We start from the raw sequence: 25,258 nt of genomic DNA, 5'->3' as shown, positions 1-25,258 counted from the left end.
TGAACTATAGAATAGTAGTAGGTCAGTGTCCAACTTACCATTCAAAAAAAGCAAACAACAATAAATTTCAAAACAAACAAATAAACAAACTGCACCATACACACCACTTATATTAGCCTACTAGAGTCAGAAACTATCTACAATACATCCAACTTGTTCTACACAGGATGGGCATATTCCATATACATATTGAACTGGGTTCAATTCCCAACACTGACACAGAGGCTCACATCCATCTGTAACTCCAGATCCTGGGGATCTGATGCTCTTTTCTGGTCTTCATGGGCTTTTCAACATATGGAACACACACATATATGCATGCAAGCAAATTCTCAGAAACATAAAATAAATAAATCTTTTTAAAACAGAACAAAATTGAAGCCAAGCACTGAGATCAACCTCCAACCAGATCCCTATTTCAGCTTCACTCAGCCCTTGTTTTTCACAATAGTTAGGCAAAGTAGTTTGGTCACTGGCCAGAAGGCCTCTGGGAAGCTACCTTGCCAGGGATAACAACATGAAGAGTCCTTTGTTCTTGAGATCTTTATCTCTTGGCTTGGTGATGACACTCCAGTTACAGTCAGGGATGTGCTCATTTTTCCTTAGACTACAAACCTCCACTGGTGAGGCGGCCGCCAGTCTATGATCACCTGAATAAGCCTTCCAAACAAGGTGGCTTTTCAGGACCAGAGTCCCTGCTGTGTCCTCATCAGCTACTGATGAAGTTAATAATGATAAATAAATCACCTTTTGGGAGAGGCTGAAGCCAAGACAGTGGTGGGCAGAACCACACCTTGACCAGGACTCCTTAGGTACACATAACTCTTGCCTCTACTTAAACCTCATCATCATGTCTGTGTTATTTTAAAACAAAATCCCAAATATTTTATTTTACCAATAAAGACTCGGGAGCCAGATGGCTGGGGTGAAAGCCTGCTAGCTCAGAGAGGCAGAGAAAGTACAGTTGACCTTTCTCTTCAGCCAATAAAAGGAAAAAGACCATATTTCTCAGCGGTGTCTTAAAAACCCTTCAAACTGAATGTCCCTCCTTCCTGTTTGTGTCTCTATCTATCCTCCTGACTTCCCCTCACTCTCTATGGTTTTCTCCTATGTTCACTCCCTGATAACTGGTTGCTTGCTCCACCTCTTGACCTATGGTTGACTTTATTTAATCCTGTTTACAGAAAGCTCCTAGATTAAAAGTGTGTGCTAAGGCTGAGCCATACCACAACTAGAAACAGGTTTTTCTAGTATACAATCTCACAGTGAGATAAAATATACTACAATGTGTCAGAACCACTAAAGATGGACTTATGGAAAGGGACTTCTTTGTGTCTCTTCCCTATGAGTTCACTCTGAATCAATCTCACTTCTCTGCTTTTCATCAATTATTATCTCTTTCCTTGGTATACTGGGCATGTGTCTGAACCTAACTTCTTACGACTTCAGACTTCCGGAGTCTAGGCTTTGACCATAACAACTTCAATAACATTGTAAACATATTTAATTCCTCTGAGCTGTAAGCTTTAAAATGGTTAAAGTGGGAAAGCAATGCACCAACCTTTACTTCAGCACTTGGGAGGAAAGTTTAAGGCCAGCCTGACCTACAAAGCAAATCCCAAACTACCCAGTGTTATACAGTAAGACTGTCAAAAAAAAAAAAAAAAAAAAAAAAAAGAAAAAGTGTTGTGTATGTGTGTGAGTTAAAAAAAAATCAAATAATGTAATTGGACATCTTTGCAAAATAAAATTTTTAAAAAAGGTATACCTCAAAAGAAAAATCATACAAAAGCTGTAATGTCAACATTATTAGGGAAGCAGCTGCTGGAAGATTTTGGGTTGCAGAGTCATCCTGGGCTACACAGAAAGACCCTGTCTCAAAAGGAAAACTGTGCCTGAGCCTCAGTCTGAGTAGTCTCAATTTTGTCTGTATTCAAAACATGGCAAAAGTACAGAGACCTATCCTGATGCCACTCAACTTCCCGTACAGCTACAGATGGTTCCCATCTGCACCAATATTCAACAACTTCTGAACCTAAGGACCAGGGATTCACATTCACACACACACACACACACACACACACACACACACACACACCAGGTGACTATATTTAAGAAAATCTGTGGTTGGGCATGGTGATACACACCTTTAATCCCAGAACTCAGGTGGCAGAGGCAGGAGGATCTCTGTGAATTCTTGGTCAGCCTGGTCTACAGAGCTCCAGGCCAGTCAGGGATACACTGGCACTATCTAAAAAAAAAAAGAAAATACTATGTTAATGACATGTGATTAACCTTTCTCAGACATAGATGTGTAAGTAGGCACTAAACTTGATAACTGTAAATAAAATGCCCCCTTCATGATGTCCTGGGAAGCAGGGCCTGCTATAAGAAAAAATGAAACAGACTCCAGACCCACTCATTCCTGGGATCACCTAGCACTCTGCTGATGACAAAGTCAACTTCTTTGACACAAACATCTTGGTGAGCTGAGAGACAGACTAACACCCATCAGAGAGTGCCGTAGGAGAACCAGGCTTGCTTGTCAGCTTCTAGGAAGTTAACGTGGGTCAGTCTCCCAGGTGCCTCGTTAACTCAGAGACAGATGTGCTAGTGTGGGCATCAGTGAGGATCGAGAGGCTCCGTGTAGGCAGGAAGGTATTGTTTGTTTTGATCTCTGATAGGTCCCCAACACCTAAGCAGAACATGGGCATGAGATTACTCAGCCCATCTTTGCCAGACCAGCAAATGGAGTTTCTTGACCTATATAACAGAACTTGAACCCAAGACAAAGTCTTGAGCCCACCAAGAGCCAGGAAGGCAGACACAAATGCTGCTAGCTGCCTAGCCCAGCAGAAAACTCTTCCACTTCCTGGTAGTTAATAATTCCCCTCAATATCTCTGGAATTTCCAGTTTGAGTTCTCAGTTCACAACACACAGAAACCAACAATTTGTTGCCTAGTGGGGCCTTGCCTTGTGACACAGACATGTTATAAAGTTCTGGGTCTAGTTGCAGCTCCATTCTGTGGCCTTAAGCAAATTGCCCAACTGTTACTGGTCTTGCTATCTTATCTAAACAGTGATTAGAATGATACTTTCCTGTGTGTGTGTGTGTGTGTGTGTGTGTGTACGAAGGACATGTGTGCAGACCAGAGGGCAAACTCTGGTGTTGTTGTGCTATGAGTACATCCACTTTTCATTTCCTTCTTTCCTTCATTCCCTCCTTCCTTCCTTCCTTTTCTAAGACAGGGTCTCTCACTGTTCTGGAACTCAACAACTCATCTAGGCTCACTCAGCAAGCTCCAGGGAAACTGTCTGTCTCTGTATCAGTGCCCACCACAGCTGGCTGTTTTATGTGGGTACTAAGGATCAAACTCTGGCCCTAAAGCTTGTATGGCAAGCCTTGATAACACTGTCCACAACTCTTTCCAGTTTTCATACAAGAAGTCCCAGAGGGGGTCAGGAGATGGCTCAGTCAGCAAAATCCCTGCCACATAGCTGTGATAAGTTGAATTCAGATCCTCAGAACATGTAAAACTCGGCACAGAGCGCATACCTGCAATCTCAGCCTAAAGTTCATTGGCTGCTCAGCTAGGCAAATCAATGAACTTTAGGCTTAGAAAAACTCTGTCTGAAAAAAAAAATACAAGGAAGTACAACCAAGAAAAGACAACTGATGTCAACTCAGGCCTCCACACAATGTACACCCATGCACAAACATCTATGTGCATGCACACATACACAGAAATACACGTATACACCCACTGTAGACACATATGCACAAACTATGTGCACACACACCTGTAACACATGCATACGATCCCACATAAAAGTGGGTAAAATAACAACTATGTTCCTCACCCTACTTTTCCCTGAAAAGTACTTAAAAGAGAGTCTGGAGGAACAGCAAACATAGGGAAGCTCACTTCTATAACAAGAAAGCTACACTTCAGAGCTGCAAATGCACATAAACATCCTAATTCCAGGGCTGTCCTCACAGAACATGGCGGATGGCAGAAAGGGCCAGAACGTTTCCAGAAGTCCTTTTACTAGTCCTAGAAGTAAAACAGCTACAACAAAACAAAATGTTGGCAGAGACTATGAGCACCACAGATCTTACAAAGGATCTTGTTATGGCTGAAGAGATGGCTCAGAGGTTAAGAGCACTGGCTATTTTTCCAAAATGGTCCTGAGTTCAATTCCCAGCAACCACATGGTGGCTCACAACCATCTATAATGTGATCTGGTGCCCTCTTCTGACATGCAAGCACATATGCAGGCAGGATACTGTATAAATAACAGATAAGTAAATCTTTAAAAAAAAAAAAAGGACTTTGTTAGTGCTCAGCACTCCAGTGTGCTAAACAGTGTTTGTAGGCCAGTGCTCCAGGGATCACCCACAGAACCCTCCCCAAAAAGTCCCTGAGTGCTAATCCAGAGCACTGATGCTGTAACCACCCAAGAACACCTGGGTTTTACACTTCAAGGCACCCTCCCCCATCATAACTTGTGATTCAGGATGCAGCAGTCTCTTACTCATAACATTTATGATTCTTTGGCCATTTCCCAAAATCACATTTAATTCTGTGCAAAGATCAGTCTCATACTTGATGGGCAGCCAAAAGGAAGTAATACTTTAAGTGAATGGCTTTCATCAGTGTGTGTGTGTGTGTGTGTGTGTGTGTGTGTTTATGATAGGTGAAATAAGAATACTCAGAAACTATTCACTCCTGAGTATGGTTGACCTGGCACAGTATAAAACAGTACCATCAAAACACTGAACAGGACATGAAGCAAGGTCTATTTTAGAATTTTATTTATCGATTCATTCATCATTCACTCATTCACTCATTTCATTACTGAGGATTGAACCCAAGGCCTCATATATGTTAAGCAAGCATTTTACCACTGGGTGGTATCCTCCATCTTTTTTCTTTTCTTTTCTTTTCCTCCTTCTCCTCCTATTTTCTCTCTCCCTCTAAATGTGTCTCTCCCTCCTTTCTTTTTTGAAACAAGGTCTCATGTAGCCCAAGTTGGCCTAAAAGTCACTAACCAGTTGAGTGTCATGGTTTGAAAGCTTGGTCCCCAGTGGGTGAAACTGACTGAGAAGAATTAGAAGATGTGACCTTGTTCAAGGACGTTGTCACTAGAGGCAGGCTTTGAGGTTTCCTATGCTATTCCTAGTTATCTCTTCCTGCCTCCTACTTGCAGATCTAAGCTCTTAACTGTTTATGGCTTCATGCCCTTTCACTGCCATGCCTTCACTCTGCCATAGTGGACTCCAACCCTCTGAAACTGTAAGCCCCAAATAAACTCATTTTCTACAAGTTGCTGTGGCAAAGGTGTCTCATCAAAGCACTGAAGATGACCTTAAACTCCTAAGCCTCCAACCTCTACCTCCTAAGTACTGAGGTTATAGCATGCATTACCACACCTGGCTCCAGCTCATATTTCTTAAGCTATGATCTTTTATGGCCCAGAAAATCAGAAGTTTAAGTCAGAGAGGAAAATACTTCTCAACTGTACCCTCTAGTTTCTAAGTGTCTTGGATCCTCTGTGAAGCAACCTCTGGAGAAAAGTCCCATGATCCATATTATATATAAATAAAAACTGGAAGAGGGTTAACAAAGTGAGCACATTCAATCAATGAAATCAGCCAGAATTCCAGCAGCAAACAGAATATAAAACCATGATAAAAACTGTATTAGCTTTTCCTAAGGAAATCTAAGCAAGTCAGCAAAAAATAACAGAAGAGAAAAAAACAATAGTAAAAAAACAGTTTTATATATAAATGCTATGTAGCTATTAAAACTATCCATTGATGGCCTGGAGAAATGGCTTGGCTCTTAAAGGCTAGTTTTACAACCAAAATATACCTGTTGACATAAAATTGTTCACAGAAAACAGGGTGAAGAGAAGAATTAAAGCACAGCATGATGAGAACATAATCTCCTCTTCGGTATAAATTAATATAGGTAGACATCTCTTTATTTCTCCTCTCTATCTTTGAGAAAGGGCCTACCTATGTAGTTCAGACTGGACCTGAACTTTCAATTCGCCTGCCTCCACCTCCCTAGAGCCATGGACATAGGCACATAACCCATACTTAGTGCAAACATTTCTTTTAATTACACATATTCCCAAAAGTCAGAAATATCTACTACTTGAATACAAAGGTACCATAAATTTGGAGACTTGAAACCAAAAAAAAAAAAAAAAAAAAAAAAAACAAACCTGGGCTAACAGATGAAGCCCAGTAGTAAAGCACTTGTCTAGAAAATACAGGGCCCCACATTCTATGGCACACTGTAAGAAAAAGGGAGAGAGAAGAGAGGCAGGAAAGGAAGGGGAAGATACAGGAGAAAGGGGAGGGGACAGAAAGAAATGGGGAAAGAGGACAAGCAAACATACACAGTTCTGGAAGTCAGAGGCGTGACTTAAAGGCACTGGCAGGGGTTTGCTCCTTTTGGAGGCCTCAGGAGAGAGTTTCTTTTTTTTTCCCTGCCCAAAGGTGACTTCAGTGACCATGGTTCCTTCCTCAAGGAAGGATTCAAGCTAGCTACCATCTCCCCCAGCTGACATCCTGCCTCCCTCAAACACCCTCAAAAGATTTCAAAGCCATTTGGATCATCTAGAACACTATCCCTGCTTCTAGGTCCTTAATTACACCAGCAAATACCCTTTTAATAAAGAAATATTCAAAGTTTCATGGAATTTTTGATCTACTATGCCTATAACAATAGCATTAACTACTCATAATATGATTTGGGGAGATATGGAGGTATTATTTTTATCTGTTTAATTTCTTTTTTACTTCTAAAGCTAGCATATTATTTGCATCTGCTTTGTCTGGTTTTGTTTTGTTTGTCTGTTTGGTTTTTTTTTCTTTGTTTTGGTTTGGTTTTGGAACAAGGTCCCATTTAACTCAGGTTAACCTTAAATTTTTTAGCCAAGAACAACCTTGAATTCCCGATTCTCCTGCTTCCATCTCCAGAGTGCTGGGGCTGCAGGCCTGTGCCACCGCACTCAGCTATTTCTACAACTTTTTAAAGAAGTTTGCTCTTATGGTGATAAAAAATGTTTGGAGAATTAAGATAACTACTACAAAACTCATCACATTTACTAATGTCGCTGAATTATACTGTTAAATGGGGTAATTTCTTGGTATACAAATAAAAAACAAAGGAGGGTGGAGTTACACTTACTTTCAACCACTTAATTTAAAACAAATAAAGAAATAAAAGTCAATTAAAATATAGGAAATGTAGGAGCTGGAAAGATGGCAGCTCCATGGCAGCTCAGAACTGTCTGTAACTCCAGTTCCAGCAGCGCCAGTGTCCACTCCTGGCCTCCGCAGACACAGCATACACATAGTACACTTACAAACATACAGGTAAAACACCCATACACATAAAATAAAAAGAAATATGTATAATAATATATACATATATATATTAGTAAAATGTTAACAATTAACGAAACAAAGCAATTCACTGCACAATTCTTTCAATGCTGGTATAGATTTTACATTTTTTAGGAAGAAAAGGACAATGGGTATGGAAGCAGTTGCAACCAAACAGCTCTAGAAATGCAAGCTATCAGTGAGATAAGAGTCTTTTTTTTCTTTTTTTTTTTTTTTTATTAATTAGAGTTTATTCACTTTGTACCCAAACTGTAGTCTGCTTCCCAACCCCTTCCAATCCCATCCTCCTTCCCTCATCTCCTCCCATGCCCCTCCCCAGAGATAAGAGTCTTATTCTGGGTTTGGCTTCCTTGTTTCGACTCTAGAAGTGCTGACCTGAGCAATACGGAAGTAGCCAGTTAGTGAGGAGGGCAGATAATACACACCTCTTCCTTCTTCTCCGTAGCCCAGGTGAGGAGGGATCACAATCCTCCTCCTCTCTCCAATGCAAACACCAAGTAAGCCTTCATCCATCCCAGGAATCACATAGCCCTGCCCAATGTACGTGTCAAAGGTGTGGTTCCGTGAGTAGCTGAGAAAGAAGCAGGAAAAGATGAGGTCATTCATAAGGGACACCCACAGCAGCTGTGGAAATTACTCGGAATCTCAATGCCAAAGGGCCACAGGCAACTCCATACCCAAGAAGAGCTAAACCACAGACCTGAGGACACAGCCCAAGAATATGCTCTCCTGGAATGGAGAACACGTGAGCATCTACAGAAACAACATACTGTACTTGCTATCTGTATGGTCATATAATAAGAGGAATGGGGGTGTGGAAAGCAGCCGCACACAGTGGAACTGACGGGAGTTGCCTCATCTCCTGCCCAATTCCCTGTCTGCCCCTGGTATTTCCGTATTTGCATTTCCCTCCTCTATCTTTATCAACCCAAAACTACTAGTCTTACTCTGAGTTTTCCTTTCTCACTCCTACCCACAGCAATAGTCTATAAAGTACTATCCATGTTTCCTACCTCCTAAAATAACTAATGTTTAAACAATGATTGTGTTTTCTTTACCATGTAATTTCATAGTGGGCCTTCCCTTTCACAGTAATTGTTTTGGAATATAACATTCTACTCTCCACAAGTACTGGGACTGAGTCTGGTGCCTGCAGCTCCATTCTAGTAGAGAAAAGTGATGTCTCAAGCAAGCTATTGAAGCCCAGTACCTCTTAAGCATTGTAGACACTTCACTGAAAAAATTAGGTGAAAGTGAAACAAAACAAAACAAACAACAACAACAACAAAAAAACCCAGATGCACAAATCCCAGTGTAAAAACATAAGGACCATGTAAAACAAAATCAACCTGATTCTACCAAACTTACTAATTCCAAACGATGGCCTACATAGAAAATGAGTTAGAAGAAATTTCAGGCAAAAAATTCAAAAGAATAATTATATTCAAGAAAATCAAACAGAACACAAACTCATGAATGAAGAGAGAACAGAAATAAGTGAACAGAATAAGGAAGTCAATACAGCATACAAAAGTGGAACTTAATAAAGAGAAACACTGACGAGGCAGAGAGGTGGTTCAGTGGTTAAGAGAGAAGACCTCAGTTCAGTTCCCAACACTCAGACCAACAGCCCAAACCTTCCTGTACTGCCAGCTCTGTGGGGATGTGGCCTCTGCAGATACCGGCACTCACGTGCACATAATGTGAACGTAAATACAGATACATACATGGGATACTGCAATACTGGAAATGAAAATTTCAGTTTGTGATATAAGTTGGAGAGACTCACCAGCAGACTGTACCAAGAGGAGGGCAGAATATCGGAGCTTGAAGACAAGGTAGAGGAATTGGAATATTCAGACAACATCAAAGATAGATTAGGTAACACAGTATGAATAGAATATTCAAGATCTATGGAACATAATTTAAAAACCAAATCTAGGCATGTTGAAGGCATAGAAAACATTTTCAGTAAAATCATAGCAGAAAATTTTCCCAAATCTAGGAGGCATGCTACCCAGAGGTAGGTTACACCTAGAATGTCAATCAGGCAAGACCAGAGGACTTTCTCATGCCATATTACAGCCAAAATACTAAATATATTAAAAAATTAGAATGTAAACAAAGAAAAATTATTTCATGAAAATCAACCACAAAAGGATTCATTTCTTCAAATCAATGAGAAAAGGACAAATTACAATACCATCATTATAAAAATAGGCAAAAAATAAGAAGAGACTTCCAATTAAATGCCCATATAAATAACCAAATAACCATCAGAGACCTTCAGATTAAAACTTCAGGGACATTTTTCCCTTGAATTTAATTTGTTTTCTTGTTTTGTCTTTTGAAACCAGTCTAGCACCAAAACTTTAGACAATCCTCCTGCCTCAGCCTTCCAAGTGGTGGTAGGGTTGAAGACATAGACAACGACGCCTGGCTCTGCCTTCCATATGATACCCAGAGAGTGTATATCAGAAGCTCTAAACATATATAAGAGGGTAGAAAGGGGAAAGCTATATAATTCTATTTTGATTAAGAATACATTAAAATTACACATACATATAACCTTTGATCCAAAGAGTCTCCTCAGAAACAATCATGTACTTGAAGACTTAGGCACAAAAACAATTACTGTAACTCTTCTTAAATGTCAAACCCTAGGAAAGCCATAAGTAGCACCAAAAAGGATTGATTTCATAAGTTTAGAACAAAATCTATACAATAGAACATTACATTGGTTAGGATGGGTAAGATCCCACTGTACTCAAGTGGAAAACTATTCAGAACCTGCGAAAACAATAGTTCCATCACGTGGGCAGAAATCTAATGTACAGAAAATGATCTCTCCACCTCTTTACTTCCCTCCCTCCCCTTCTCCCTCCTTTCCTTTGATAGCACCATCCCTATGTTGTCCAGGCTAGCCTCTAACACCTGAGCACAAGTAATCCCTCTGCCTTAGCCTCCTAAGTAGCTGGGAACACAGGCACATTGTCACTCTATCTTTAATTAGAAATGTAATTCTGTTGGTGAAGATGGCCCATGCTTGTGATCCCAGCACTCAGGAGGCAGAGGCAGGTACATCTCTCTGAGTTCGAGGACAGCCTGGTCTGCAAAGTGAGTCCAGGACAGCCAAGGCTACACAGAGAAACCCTGTCACAAAAAGCCAAAAAAAAAAAAAAAAAAAAAAAAAACAAAAAAAAAAAACAAGGAAATCTAATTCCAATTAGGAATAAAGGCAAGGTGAAATGTAAAAAGTAAAAACTGTTGGAGGTTGGTCTAATTACTGGCCCTGCAGATCTGGTTACTGCCTGTTGGATATATACATCCTTGTTTGTGTAAACCTGCCTAAGACATACCTGGGCAGGGCAGAATGGGGTAGGAGTGTCTAGGGATCCTAGGCTTCAGAGAAAATCACGGGAAACAGACAGACAGGAGGAGAGGAAGAAGGAGGATACCTGGAGAAGAAATCATGTGGGACGAGAGAACAAATTCGAATAATGTCGTAAAAAAGGCCCAAATGGAAAATACAAGCAATACCATGGGATTATATATAGAAGGTAGACCAGATGAGGCTGGGAGATGGATGGTGAGAATATTGAGACAGTGTAAGGAAAATATCTGCCTGGCCCAAGGTAAATAAGGCAATTATAAATCTAACAGGTGTCTGTGTCTTATTATTTGTGATAGTGGATTAAATAATAACACTGTGATAATCTTAGGGCTAATAATAAACATTTTATAGCCCAACAGCTATTTATTAAGTACTAAAACAAATAACAAACATGCATTGAGAAAATTTTTTGTAACAAAAAAGTATAAAGATAAGTCAAATGCAATAGGAGGGTTATTACATAAGCACATTACAGCTGCCCAGTGGGAAAACTACACAGACATGAAAACTAAGTGAGTTCTCTCGATGCACCGATGTGGAAAAAAATTCTATCAAGGAACAGAATTAGATATAAAGTATGTAATATTTTATGACATGTTATATACATACATACATACACACAGAGACATACCATAGCCTATATACTATAAACCAAAAATAGGGAAGAAACTAAGACAACATTAGCATCTGCTTATATTTATATTAAAACACACACACACATGCACATACACACACACACACATATATATAACCTATTAAAGCCGCATCCAGGGTGTGCACTTGTAACCCTAATATTTGGACGACTGAAGCAGAAAGACCACCTTGAGTTCAGGAGTTCAAGACCAGTCTGAGCCACACAGAAATACCCCATCTCAAATTAAATTTTGGTTTGCGTTGTATCTTGAACTACAAACTTTAAAAACGATGATGAGGAAAAAAAAGGATAAAGAGGAGGGGAAGATAAATGGAGGAGGAGGAAGGAAGGAAGGGGGGGAAAGAAGAGGAAGAGAAGAGGCAAAGGAGGAGTAAGATAGAAACTTATAAATTTAAAAAGAACTTTTATTTGCCTGCTTCAATTGTCTCAGAGGCTTACTGCCTCAATCTGCTAACTCATGGAAGCTTCTAACCTCTGTACAATTTAACCTAGGCCTAGAATGTTTTTAAACCTCTCAGACTTACTGCTGAATAAACTTACCTTTTCTTGTTTTTACATACAGAGCTCTGGCTACCTGGTTCAACTCAGCTGTTCTGGTTCAAACTCCTCTCCCAGCTGACTTACTCAATCCAGCTTCTCTCTCAGCCTCTGAATTGCTTTGCTTGGCTTCAAACTAACTCTAGCAATCTTTTCTAATTTTTGGCTTCTTCTCATTCTCTGGCTCATTCTGTCTTCACCTGTGTTCTCTCACTCTCCTCTCTTTCTCCTTTCTCTCTCTCTCTCTCTCTCTCACTCTGCAACTTGTCTATTACTATCCTGGTTTAAAACAATCAAAACAAAAACAAAACAACAACAACAAAAAACCTGCCTCCTCTCCCTCTGCATTGCCTCTAAAATAGCTTCCCTTTCTTCTCTCTACTTGTGAGAGGGAGATAATTCTCTTTTGTCAAATCTTTCTCTGATTCATTACTCTTTCTGCCACTCAATTAGACATCACTTTCAAATATGGGTGCTTCCTTCTACAAACTAACTTTACCTTCATTGTTGGGATTAAAGGCATTCACCACACTTGGACCTAAGCTTTTCTTTACCTGAAACCAGGTTGGCTTTGAAATCAGATCTGCTCGCCTCTGTCTCCTGGATTAAGAGCACGTTTGTTTTACAGTCAGATAGCACAGACCTACAAGGTCTCTGGATGTGATCTCTTGCCAGAGTAGCCATGTTCTAACTTAAAATTCCTCTACATATAAAAATGGGTACATTGGGGCTAGAGAGATGGTTCAGCAGTTAAAAGAACTTGTTGCTCTTGTAGAGGACTAAGTTCAGTTTCCAGCACCCACAGGGTGGCTTGTAGTTGCAAGAGATCCAATGCCCTCTTGTGTCCTCTGTGGGCACCAGGAACACGTGAGGTGCACATACATAAATGAAGGCAATATACTCACATACACATAAGTAAATCTAAATTAACTAATTAATTAATTAAAATAGTTAACTCTAAAGAATAGGACAAATGAGGCAAATAGATACTAAATATCTTAGTTTATGACCTAGTTCTATTCTGAACTATGTGACTACTATTTTTTCATAAGAAAAATTTAATTTAAAAAAATGTAGAAGAGATTTTTAAGAATAAGAAAAATGAGTTATCCCAGTAAAAATAATACGATAGAAAAAAATCCTTTGCTGCTTTGGCTGCATGGACAAATTGGAAGCTCATTACCTCAGAGACACAGAGGGTCTGTCACTACTTGTTTACGGAAGCTAAAGGAATGGTTTCAAAACTGACATGCCACCTGAATAAACAAGGCATGCCACAGCTTGCCACGTGCATTGTGCTCTGAAGCCATCTGTGTAATTGCTGATGGAGAGTAATTAGCATCTGCAGCATGCACTCAGAAAAGAGCTGAATGCATCCAGCAGTCTCCTCCCGCTGGCTGCCCTCAACACCTACACAGCACTTCCAATACCTTAACTGAACCATCATGGAGAATGTGGTGAAGCAAGGAATAAACTCAAGCTGATGTTCAGAGAGCTCGAATGCTATCCAACTTCAGGAAGCTAGGACAGCACTGAGAGCTGATTCTTTGTCCACCGTATCTTTCTAACCTCGCTTCGAATCACTCCACATCCTGGAGTCTGCAGTGGGGTTCAGAGTGGGAAAGAATAAACAGGTGTCTAGGGTAAGCCCCTCCTGTTTTCTTTCAGGGACATCTAAACCAAGAGACCCTTGTAACCACCTAGGAAGAATCTCAGAATCTGAAAACTGAGACCTGTACTGAGTCAGCACTGATGGTGTATTTCGACTATGGTCAATGGAGGTTAGTTAGACTTCACCTAGTCAGACGTTCTGGTGAGTGAAAAGTAGTTTCCTTACCTGGAATCAAAGAGGGTGCCATCCAGAAGCGTACCATTGTAATGGTACCTGAGGAAGTCCCCACTCTGACTTCTTCGCTCACAGTTCTCAGGGACTACCTTGTTTTCGATGGAAATGCTATCTTTAGGATTATGGAGGTCCAACAATGCAACATCAAAGACTAGGGAAGCCTGCCCAGGAATGTCTTTCCCTAGGGTGAAATAGAAGAACAAGTCATTCCAGACACAAAATTTTAAAAAGGGCTTCAACGACCACTCACACCATCTGTGTTGGTGCTCCACATTCCTTGAAGTTTTCAAGCGAAGGAAATAAATTCTCTGCTCTCCACATTGTGTAACTGCAGTGTCTTACCCTGGTGTCTAACTGTGGGCTAGTGGACACAGCATAACATCTGACTGGCAGCCAGGAGCCACATCAGACCACCACGACCACACTTCAGATGCTCAGGCTGCAGTGAGAAACTCTCTGTGGGCAGTAACCCAAATCCATACCTCCTGTGGGTTCTGTCTGAGCACAAATGCATTGTAAACATTCAAGTATGCAAATTCAACTGTGAATTTGCTCTGGAAAATACTCTGTAGCCTGGTGTTTTAAAACTGAGAGCATAGTTTTTAAATGTTAAGTTCTTTATCCAAAACAAGATATAATAGAGGTTAGATAACAAAGAAAAATTAATACACGTAATCCAAAAACAGTTTTTCCATCTTTTCCATGTCATTTGTACATGGTGCTGTTACTCTTAGACGTTTCTAAGACGGCACATGCTGGATACAGCCTACCCGCTGTAGTCCTGGGTTCTACATCTATGGATTCAACCAATCTCAGAGCACAAAAACACTGAAGACAACACGGTATGTCCGTAAAACTGGACATAGTAGCATGGCACACAAGTGTAATCCAGCACTGAGGAGGTGGAAGATGATGAGAATTCAAAGTCATACTTAGAAATTCAAGCTCAGCCTACACTAAAAAAATAAAAATTAAAATTAAGATATTTTATCTGTACTGAATGCATATACTTCTAAACAACACAGACTATCAGCTATTTACATATATTGTGCAGCAGTTCCCCCTGGAATCGAAACATTTCCTCCAGGATTGGGAAGAAGACTCAGGAGGTAAAAACAAACTTCACATATCCTATGCTTTTGGATAAAGATAATAAAGGAAAGTTTCCTTAGTGTCGTCTAGACACAACAGAACTGATGCACACGAACTCACAGAGACTGTGACAGCAAGCACATGAGCTCCACACATTCAAACTAGACAAAATCCCAGCACTGATTAGAGGAGGTGATCACCAAGTCCCATCACTTACCAAGAAGCTATTCACAATTAATACCTACTGAGTGAGAAAAAAATTTTTTTTCTCAAATGAAGCATTAGTAGGAATATCAACCATACTCCAGGGCAGGCCCCATGTCCAAAGAGAACCTTTGGGCAACTCAAAATTGACTACATGGATTTATTTGTTTTTCACTATTTGCTTTGTTTTGATCTGTTGTTGTTGTTGTTTGTCTTGTTGGGTTTCTTTTCTTTTTCTTTTTGGTTTGTTTTAATTTTTATTTTTTGAAAGAGCGAGCATGAAGTGGGGTGAGTAGGAAGATGGGGAAGATGTCAGGGAGAGTTGGAGAAGGGAAAGGATATGGTCAAAATGTTGTAAGAAAAACTGTTTAAAAGGAACATTGTTTCACTTGGATTCATTTTCCTTGTGCTGCTAAAGCTCAGACCGAAGTTTGCAACCTTGAAAGGCTGAGCCTCATCCCCTGAGGTCCCTCTCTCCTTTGCTCTACGATTACAGACACAGAAAGCAGGTGAAAAATATTGCATTGGTTATCGTAAGTTGAGTACCACTCAACTTCTTCAACAGCACTATGTTTTCATTTGCATTCCTTTTTATCGTGTTTCTTTAATGTAGTGTCTTACTTCCAGGCTGACCTTGAACTCACAATACTCTGGCTCACTCTCAACTGCTATTACTGGTGTATGCCATCACATCCTGATCTCATTTCAGTTCTTTACTCCATGTATGCCTGCTACTTAAATGCCTAAATGTTTCTGTGTGTCCAACCATTCATACTAAATGTGTGAGATTTAATATGAATAATCAACAAACCTTATTTCTCAGCTAACACCCTACTTCTCTTCATAGGACACTAATTATTTTATTTTACTTTCCAGACAGGGTCTTATGTGTCCAAGGCTGGCCTCAAACTGAATATGTAGCTGAGGATGATCATGAACTCCTGATCCTCCTGTTCTCACTTCCCATGTACTGAAATTAGAAGCAGGCATCTCCATGTGCTGAGGATCAAACCCAGGGCTTTATGAATGTTAGGCAAGCACATTAACAAGTCCACAACAGCCACAGCCAATGTTATGCTTCGAGTTTGTCCAAGCAGGACATACTCATAAAGCAAACAAAGGTAAAAAGCTGGGAAATGTATCGATTCAGACATCAGTAGCTAAATCTTTACTTTGATGTTTATAGCTTTTTAAACTCTCTAGATTAAATCTTGCTTACAGATAAAAAAAAGTGAGAGAAGCTGGTGCCCAGGGCTGCAGCTGGCAAGACAGGGAGGGGCACAGTGCTTAACAAGAACACCAATGGCCATGAGTAAATGCAAATTACAGACAGGAGATCATCCTGACTAGCACTGTCCAACAGACCTCTCTGCAATGATGGGAACAAAACATATCTGTGTAGTAGCTGAGGAGCCCTCAGCAATGTGTGACTCTTGTACACCTGAAATGTGAGGCTGTGAACAGAACCGAATTTTAATTCATTTTTACTTAAATGTAAACAGCCACAGGTGGTAACTAGTGGCTACCAAAGTGGTAGTGTTGGCCTAGAGCAAAAGGTCCGGTATATTTCAATGGACACAGATGAACTAATCGATACAAAGAAAAGTAAGGACGATGAGGGTAGAGATGACTCCGAGATGGCCCTGGAGTTAGAAGCACTTGCTGCTCTTGCAGAAGACTGGGGTTGGGTTCCAGCACCCACATTTGGCAGCTCTCAACAGCCTGTCTCTCCAGCTTCAGGGTATCTGAAGGCCTCTTCTGGCCTGTGTGGGCAATGCAGTACGTAGACAGACAAGGAGGCACACACACACTCACTCATAAATAAAAATAAACATATGAAGATGATAAATGAAAGAAGCTCTGAGAAAGAGAAGGACTTACCATCTCCCTCTTCTCCATAGGCCAGAAAAGGAGGGATGGTGATGATACGCTTCTCCCCGACACACATGCCCAGCAGCCCTTTGTCCATTCCAGGAATCAGCCATCCAATTCCCACGTACGTGTCATAGGTTTTCATGCGATTGTGACTTAAAAAAAAAAATTAAAGAGGAGGGAAGCAAGTTCCATACCATTTCTAACTCATCCCTTGGAACTTCTGTTTCCCAAATCTCAAGTAAACAAAGAGCCCACACTCATATCTAGTGACAAACATATATCCCATTTTTATCCCCTTGATATTAGGAAGAAATGAAAAAGTCATATTTATACCAGCAGCTATCCTACTCATTGGACACACTGTAATGACAAAAAATAAATAAAAATAAAAAATCTCAGTGAATTCCCTGGTCCTTATCCTAGCCTCATATTTCTCCATAGTTTCATTTTCCCCTTCCCTTTTCATGGACAAACTATATAAATAAATCAGACTTTTATGAGCTTACTGGGAAACATGGCCCCTTCACTTGAGTGGAGAGCTACAAATATTTAAATGAAATCATTAAATCATTTAAATGGAATTTTAAATTTCTTCTAAGGTGTTACAGTTTGACGCTGGCACTGAGAAGTATCAAACACTAACCAAAACCATATGGGGCAGGATCTAATACTAAGGTGCAGTTTGGCAGACTACCTTTTCTGGTTTCCTAATGAGCACAGGACAAAGACATGACAGAAGAAACCCAAGGGCATTTCACACACTGCCGCCAACAGTGGGACTTACCTGGAATCGAACAGTGTCCCATCCAAGAATGTTCCGTTGTAGTGGTACCTCACAAAATCAGATACCTGGATAGTCCTAGGGCAACTGGGGGGCTTGAAATACGTCTGAATCTGAACCTGGTCTTCAGAATTCCAAATATCCATCAGGAGAACATCAAAATGAAGAACTGAGTTTGGAGGGATCACACCAGCTAGAAATGAAAGTATGTTTACACTGAAAGACTGCCATCTCCTGGCAATTCAGAGATTCCCTAGCAAGCCGCTGTTGAGTAGCTTTTTTTTTTTTTCCATGTTGAGCAACTTTTATGTGACACTACAATGGGTTTTTTAGTGATACAGCTGCCACCGAGTGACTCACACTCCTCCCAGTAATCCCTCGGCCATGCTTCTGTAAGCTACTCCAATAAACCCACTGGTTCACCAGGCTGGATTTAGGTGAGATCTTTGGTCTACTGTCAATGACCAACCGTTAAGTAAGCATTTGTTCACAGGGAGTCAATTGATGACTACTGCCAATGTGAACAGAAGCCAAAAGAATCCAAACCCATCACTGATGTACAATTCCAAAGTGCTGATTCTTCCTCCAAATAAAATTAAAGTAAGAGAAAGGAAAAAACATTCTCTCATCAGGAGTTCGTTATATACTCCCAATCCATATCTAAGAGATAAACCTACAATGGAAATGCTAGCTTTGGAGTGTTGGGCCTTTCTTTTTCCTGTATTAAATATCCCAAATTCTCCAGTCAGGTTGGCTGGAAAGGCTGCAAATGTATCCGAAAATACAGAGTGAAAACTTACAAACTCCTTCACTTCCGTAGGCGAGGTTTGGGGGAATCGTCACGAAACGTCTCTCGTTGACACACATCCCGACCAGAGCTTGGTCCATCCCCGCAATCAGCTGGCCTTTTCCCACAAACACATTGAAGGTAGAGTCTCTGTCATAGCTGACCATCCAGAAAGCAGGGAGAGAAATAAAAGCATAGTCAGCTGCCATTGTGAAAGCAGCTTCAAGAAGACCACAGCAAAGGAAAAGTCCTGCCCAGGAGGTACTGAGCCAGGATTTGTCCTCACTGTCCAGTATCTGCAGGGTTGATTAGTTATGGTTTATAGTTAGTATCCAGAATATATAATTACCATATTAATATAGTAATAGTAACTTGAATATTGCCAGCAAATCCACTTAAAAATGCTTGCTACACTAGCCTGACAACCTGAGTTTGATCCCCCAAACCCTCAGCAGAAGCAGAGAACTAAGTCCTGAAAGTTGTTGTCTGGTTTCCTGAGCACACGGAGGCACATGCAGTAGAGGGGTGCACACTATTCGGTGCTGACAGGTCGGGTAATCAATAACAAATAATGGCTGGGATTTATGCCCTTGTTCTTTAACATTAAATTCAGCAACCAAGTTTTATCTTCTAGGAGATGGCTCCGTTAAGTGCTTTGAGACAAATAAATGAAGGCCAAGACCAGGACTCTGTCTATAAGTACTTTATAAACTGTCAGAGACCTGTAAAATAGGATAAACATACTAAAATCTGTACACCTAAAGAAGCTAAACAAGAAGGAAGACCCTGGGTAAGATGATCAATCCTCATTCAGAAAGACAAATGAGATGGACATTGGAAGAAGAAAACAAGAAACAGGACAGGAGCGTACCACAGAGAGCTGCTGAAAGACTCTACCTAGCTGTATATCAAAGCAGATGCTGAGACTCATAACCAAACTTTGGGCAGAGTGCAGGGAATCTTATGAAAGAAGGGAGAGATAAAAAGACCTGGAGAGGACAGGAGCTCCACAAGGAGAGCAACAGAACCAAAATATCTGGGTACAGGAGTCTTTTCTGAGACTGATACTCCAACCAAGATCCATTCATGGATATAACCTAGAACCTCTGCACAGATGTAGCTCATGGCAGCTCAGTATCCAACTGGGTTCCCTAGTAATGAGAACAGGGACCATTTCTGACATAAACTCAGTGGCTGGCTCTTTGACCACCCCCCACTCCCCCTGAGGGAGGAGCAGCTTTGCCAGGCCACAGAGGAGGACACTGCAGCCAGTCCTGATGAGACCTGATAAGCTAGGGTCAGATGGAAGGGGAGGAGGACCTCCCCTCTCAGTGTACTTAAAGAGGGGCACAGGAGGAGATGAGGGAGGGTGGGATTGGGAAGGAAGGAGAGAGGGGGCCACAGCTGAGATACAAAGCGAATAAAATGTAACTAATGTAAAAAATAAAATTTTAATAAAAAAAAATGTCAGAGAGACGAATAGTTTCAAACATTGTATTAAAAAAAAATCTGCACACCTGTGACTGATAGCCCATGTGTAACAAAGGAGGCTGAGAAAGAAGGATTACAAGTTCAAGGCCAGCCTGGGCAACCTTGTAAGACTGCCTCAAAATTTAAAGGGAAAGAGGTCTGGGGATTCTGCTAAGTGGTGGAAGAGTTGTCTAGCATTGCAAGGCTCGGGATTTAGTCCCCAGTACTGAAGAACCAAAAAAGAGTCAGGGTGGGGAAGGGGAAATGAACGCAAAATATCGTAAGTTAAGTGAAAGAAAACTTTCTGCAATAATAAACAGTGGAAACAACTCAAAGGTATGGCCCCGGCTTCGTTTTTTGTTAGACGTACAGTTAAATTTTCTGTGGCCATCTTTAGAATTCCTACACACTCACACAGAAGGTCAGTCACAGTAAGTGAGGGGCAGGGCCAATGAGATGGCTCAGCTGGCAAAGGCACCTGCTGCCAAGCCTGACAACTTGGGTCCCCAGGACTCATATGGTGGATAGAAAGAACCAACTACCTCAAGACATTCTGTGACCTCTCACAGCATGTGTGCTGTGGCAAGCATGCACGCACTTGCACACATACATACGCACACACACAGACACACACTAGGTAACAAAGCTACACTGTAAAGTGATACCATTTTCCATTAACACATATATAGATACTGCACTGACTGGGTTTGTGTGTCAACCTGACAAAAGCTAGAGTCATCAGAAAGTAGCCTCAACTAAGGAAATGCCTCCATGAGATCCAGCTATAGGGCATTTTCTCAATTACTGATCAATGGGAGAGGGCCCAGCCTATTGTGGGTGGTGCCATTCCTGGGCTGATGGTCCTTGGTCCTATAAAAAAGCCATGTGAAGCAAGCCAGTAAGCAGCACTCCTCCATGGCCTCTGCATCAGCTCCTGCCTCCAGGTTCCTGCACTGTTTGAATTCCCATCCTGACTTCCTCTGATGATGGACTATGATCTGGAAATATAAGTCAAATAAACCCTTTCCTCCCCAATTTGCTTTCTGGTCATGGTGTTACATTGCAGCAATAGAAACCTAATTAAGACAGATACTATGGAATGATCCATTTTTAAAAACCCCCTAAAAAAAGAAAGAGTGAGAGAGAGCGCTTCTCTTATAGGCAGCGTTTTTCACCATCTCCTCCTAGTCCTATACCCCATTTTAATTGCCTGCCTTTCTTCAAGTCAGTGAACAGAACAGGATTGCAAGCTTAGGCCACACTAGAGCACACAGAGGCACCAAATCTTCTGCATCAGCCTTGCACTTCCACGCTGGGACCAATGCAACCTCCTGAAATGCCAGCTCTGGAGTTTGGCTTGAGTATGGTCATATCCCAAAACCATCTTCAGAACCATCCCTGAGATTATGATAATGAAACTGAAAGCAAGGCTTCCAAGACTCCCGAGGCACAGCACACGGGGGAGCAGCAACACTGCCCAGGCAGGGAGTAGCTTTAGCAATGTATTCCTCTTCCGCAGACCACGAATACAGTTCCCAAGTTTGATGCAGTTTAAGTGTACATATATCCTGTTTTAACGATGTGAATTCATTTTCTAGCAAGTGCACACATTTAGCCCCGAAAGTCCATTAAACTAAACTAAAATATTCAAAGAATCATTATGGTGATAGAAGAATATTGTAGGCACAGCTAACAGATCACAAATCATTCCACTTAAAAAAACTACATTAAGAATACAGAAATTACAGATTAAATTGAGAGTGTTTCTGGGCTTTGTTTTATTTACTTGTTTTTATTTAATTTTTAAAATTTATGTTACATGTATGAGTGCTTTGCCTGCACCACAGTCTGCACACCACACGCACGCCTGGTGCCCACCTCAGATCCCCGGAACTGGACAGTTGCAAACCACTACGTGAGTTCTGGGAATCAAACCTGGGTGCTCTGAAAGGGGAGCCGCCTGTGCTCTCAACACAGAGCCATCTCTCTGGCCCTAACTTATTTTGAGAACTTCATACATGAGCACTGTATCTCCTTCTCTCCTACCTCTTCCTTTCCCCTAGAGCTACTCCACACCCTACCTCCCAAATTCATGCTCCCTTATCTAATTATTATTGTCCTGTGTGTACACGCTGAAGGAGAGCCAGAGGAACTGAAGCTGATGAGGAAACTGGGTGTGGGACCCTTTAAGAGGGGCTGCTTCTTGTTCTAAGGGATTTGAGGGTTGAAGTTACTCAGGTGAGGGTACAAGCCAGACCAACCAGGAAGAAGGAGAGGGAGTGCAGAAGGGAGAGAGCTAGGGGCCTATAAAAAGGGCAACCCAGAGTTCCTTAGTAGCCCCTAGGGCCTTTTAGCCACCTTAATGGGAGCTATTTGTTCTAACAAACTCTGTTCTTTCATTCTTTCTGTAGCTCATAATTTTTTCTCTGCAAATGCAGCACTGAGATTTCCACCTACCACTTCTGCTTTCTCAGATCAAGCCAAGTTCTCCACCTTCAAGACCCTCTGCCTCCCAAGTGTCACTTTCATAGCATCTGCCAATGTCCCTCCTTTTTGTGATTCAGTCTTCCCCCTTTCCCAGAGGTCCCAGAGGAAATAAACTCTGCAGATTCCCTAGATGACCGTGCCTTGCCCTAATACTTCTGTACAATTGTGTGTGTGTGTTTATACATTTAGCATTTCTTATATAAACATGTTCCCAAGGCTGACCACTTGGAATTGGATATCCTGTGTGGGAGCTCACCTGTGGAATTCTCTTAGCCGGCATTGACCACTTGTAGTTCTTCATCTAGGAGTGAAACCTTGTGGCATTTCACCCATCAACCCTGACATATCAGCTGGTACTGTCATTATGCTAGATTTGATTAGGCAACCATATTGCTGATATTTCATGGGTATGTTTCTTTTCCCTAAGAAACATTATTTAATAGCAGGCATCCTGGGCCTCTGGCTCTTACAGTCTTTCTTCATGATTTTCTCTGAGCTTTAAGTATAGTAGATTTATCAGTTAGGGTTGGACACCTCAAAGTCACTTATTCTCTGCACTTTGGCCAATTGTGGATCTCTGAAATAGTCTCCAGCTGTTGTAAAAAGAAGCTTCTTTGATAAGGTGTGAGAGATACAGTTACCTGTGGGTATAAGGATAATTGTTTAGAATGCAGTTAGAAGTTATATTGGTTTAGGAAAATGGTGGTAGCAGGTTCTTCTCTCAGGCTATAGCCTCTCCAGCCCTGGGTAATTAGCTAGATTTACAGTACTAGTCATGATTCCTTCCTATTGAGCAGGTCATAAGTCCAACTAGACAACTGTTGGTAACCCCCAAGATAAAGTGCCACTATTACACCACTAGAAATATCTTTCCAGGCTGGTAATTGTTGTTGTTTGTAAGCTTTACAACTGGTTAGCACGACTGATTGCTTCCCTCCCTTGGCAGCTTGCACAGCACCTTCCTTCTAGGTTGGTTCCAGTTATATTCCTCCATGTCCTGATCTCAAGTATGTAGCATCTCCAGCAGCAGGGTTTTACACCAAATTCTGGAAGGAAAATGGCAATACTCCATACTGCTTCAGGAGTCTCTTAAATTTTTCTGACCTACAATTTGTTGGAACATTCCCATCTTGGCACCAGGATTTGTGTTCAATGCATAACTCTTGAGGGACACATGTACACACGTATACAAACATACACATATACACATGCACATATATATTATATATTTTTAAGTAATCTTATATGGTAACATGTTGCTTGATGGTTTTTTTCAAACACTCTTAGTGTTATTTACCTTTGCCTCTTCACTCTCCCCCTGTATTAACCTTCCTTCCTTGTCCATGCTAAAGTCCATGCACACATCTTTTTCATTATTCTTCACAGCATTCCCCTCCTACTATGCCCCTTTATAGACTCGGTTTCTTCCTTCTCCATTCCTCCATGGTCCCTTTCTTGCACTTCTTCAGATACTTCAGATTACATACTCAAATCTAAAGATTTGAAGCACATGGTACTTCTCTTTCCATGTCTGGTTGACCTCACTCAGTATAACTGAAATGCACGTTTTCAATAATAACTACTACTTACAGAACATTTCTTATGTGTTAGGCCCAGTAGAAAAGCTTGAACCCTCCTAATCCTTGAATCCTCCTAATTCTTATATAATATAAGTAGGTGCTCAGACATTCAGGCACCCTGGGCATTAAAATTTTTTTCAAGCTCAAAAAGTTAGCCAAGTGGGAAAAAACAAAGATGAAAGAAAAAACAAAGAAACTCGCAGCTCCTGGCATAGGCCTCTGGAAACTCTGTAGCCTCACAGTGTTGTTAATTCCTCTGATGGTCAGCCTCATGGCATTAATGTCTCCTTTTATGATCACACTGCACTATGAAAAATGATGCAGAAACATATTATATACACACTCAGACACATAGGCTATAACAATGTGAGACCAGTGCTATCTATTGCTTAAAGGGCTGGTCATCTGGAAAAAATGAAGTTGTCCTAGGTAGATTTATGCTGATCATTGCAACTGGCATAAACTCATATGAAGCATCAAGCCCAGAACCGGTCATGAAAATCATTTCTGCAAATGCTGGAATAAGCACATATGTAGCCTGTCCCACTGTCCAACCCATTCACACCTTTTATAGATGTCCCCATTGGGGTCCTACAGGAAAACAGATGGCTCACCCGACCAGGCAGTTCCAGGAAGGCCTAATGAAAGGGCTGTGCACAGCTGACATTGTACTCAATGGTGAAACGACCGGATGTTTCCTCCCTGTTCTCAGGAATAAAATAATGATGCCTACTTTCCCACTTCTATTCAACAAAGTCCTGGAAAAACTGGCGAGGCCAATTCAGCAAGAAAAAGAAGTAGAAAGCATCCAACCTCGACAGAGAAAAGGTAAGTATTACTGTGCTTATGTAATAAACTGTCTGTAGAAAACCCAAAAGAGCTCATTCACACTCTTCTCTCTCTCTCTCTCTCTCTCTCTCTCTCTCTCTCTCTCTCAATACAAGACTTTGGCAATGTTGCATGATAAAAGTCAATAAGCAAAACTGAGCTCTGTTTCCATTCTACCAGTAGATAATAAACAATTCTATCTACAAAGTTTTCTAGAAGTAAACTAAACAAGGACCCAAAAGAATTACACCCTGAAACTAGAAAAATATTGCTGAAAGAAATAGAAGAGGGCTGTCAA

At 41.0% G+C, this 25,258-nt stretch overlaps 1 protein-coding gene across 1 annotated transcript in view; it reads right to left on the bottom strand.

Moving 5' to 3' along the window:
• Fkbp9 (FKBP prolyl isomerase 9) overlaps positions 1 to 25,258 on the bottom strand; it is a 51,277-nt gene that overhangs the window by 11,194 nt on the left and 14,825 nt on the right. The window contains exons 2-6 of the mRNA XM_055611899.1: positions 18,609 to 18,754; positions 17,812 to 18,001; positions 17,034 to 17,179; positions 13,848 to 14,037; positions 7,850 to 7,995 (exon numbers count right to left, since the gene is read on the bottom strand). Of these exons, the coding sequence (XP_055467874.1) occupies positions 7,850 to 7,995; positions 13,848 to 14,037; positions 17,034 to 17,179; positions 17,812 to 18,001; positions 18,609 to 18,754 (818 nt within the window). The remainder of the gene's footprint in view (positions 1 to 7,849; positions 7,996 to 13,847; positions 14,038 to 17,033; positions 17,180 to 17,811; positions 18,002 to 18,608; positions 18,755 to 25,258) is intronic.

The sequence above is a fragment of the Psammomys obesus genome, unplaced genomic scaffold (genome assembly GCF_907164565.1).
Source record: "Psammomys obesus unplaced genomic scaffold, mPsaObe1.curated_primary_1811, whole genome shotgun sequence".
Taxonomy (NCBI): Eukaryota; Metazoa; Chordata; class Mammalia; order Rodentia; family Muridae; genus Psammomys; species Psammomys obesus.
This window is presented reverse-complemented; position numbering and strand designations above follow the sequence as displayed.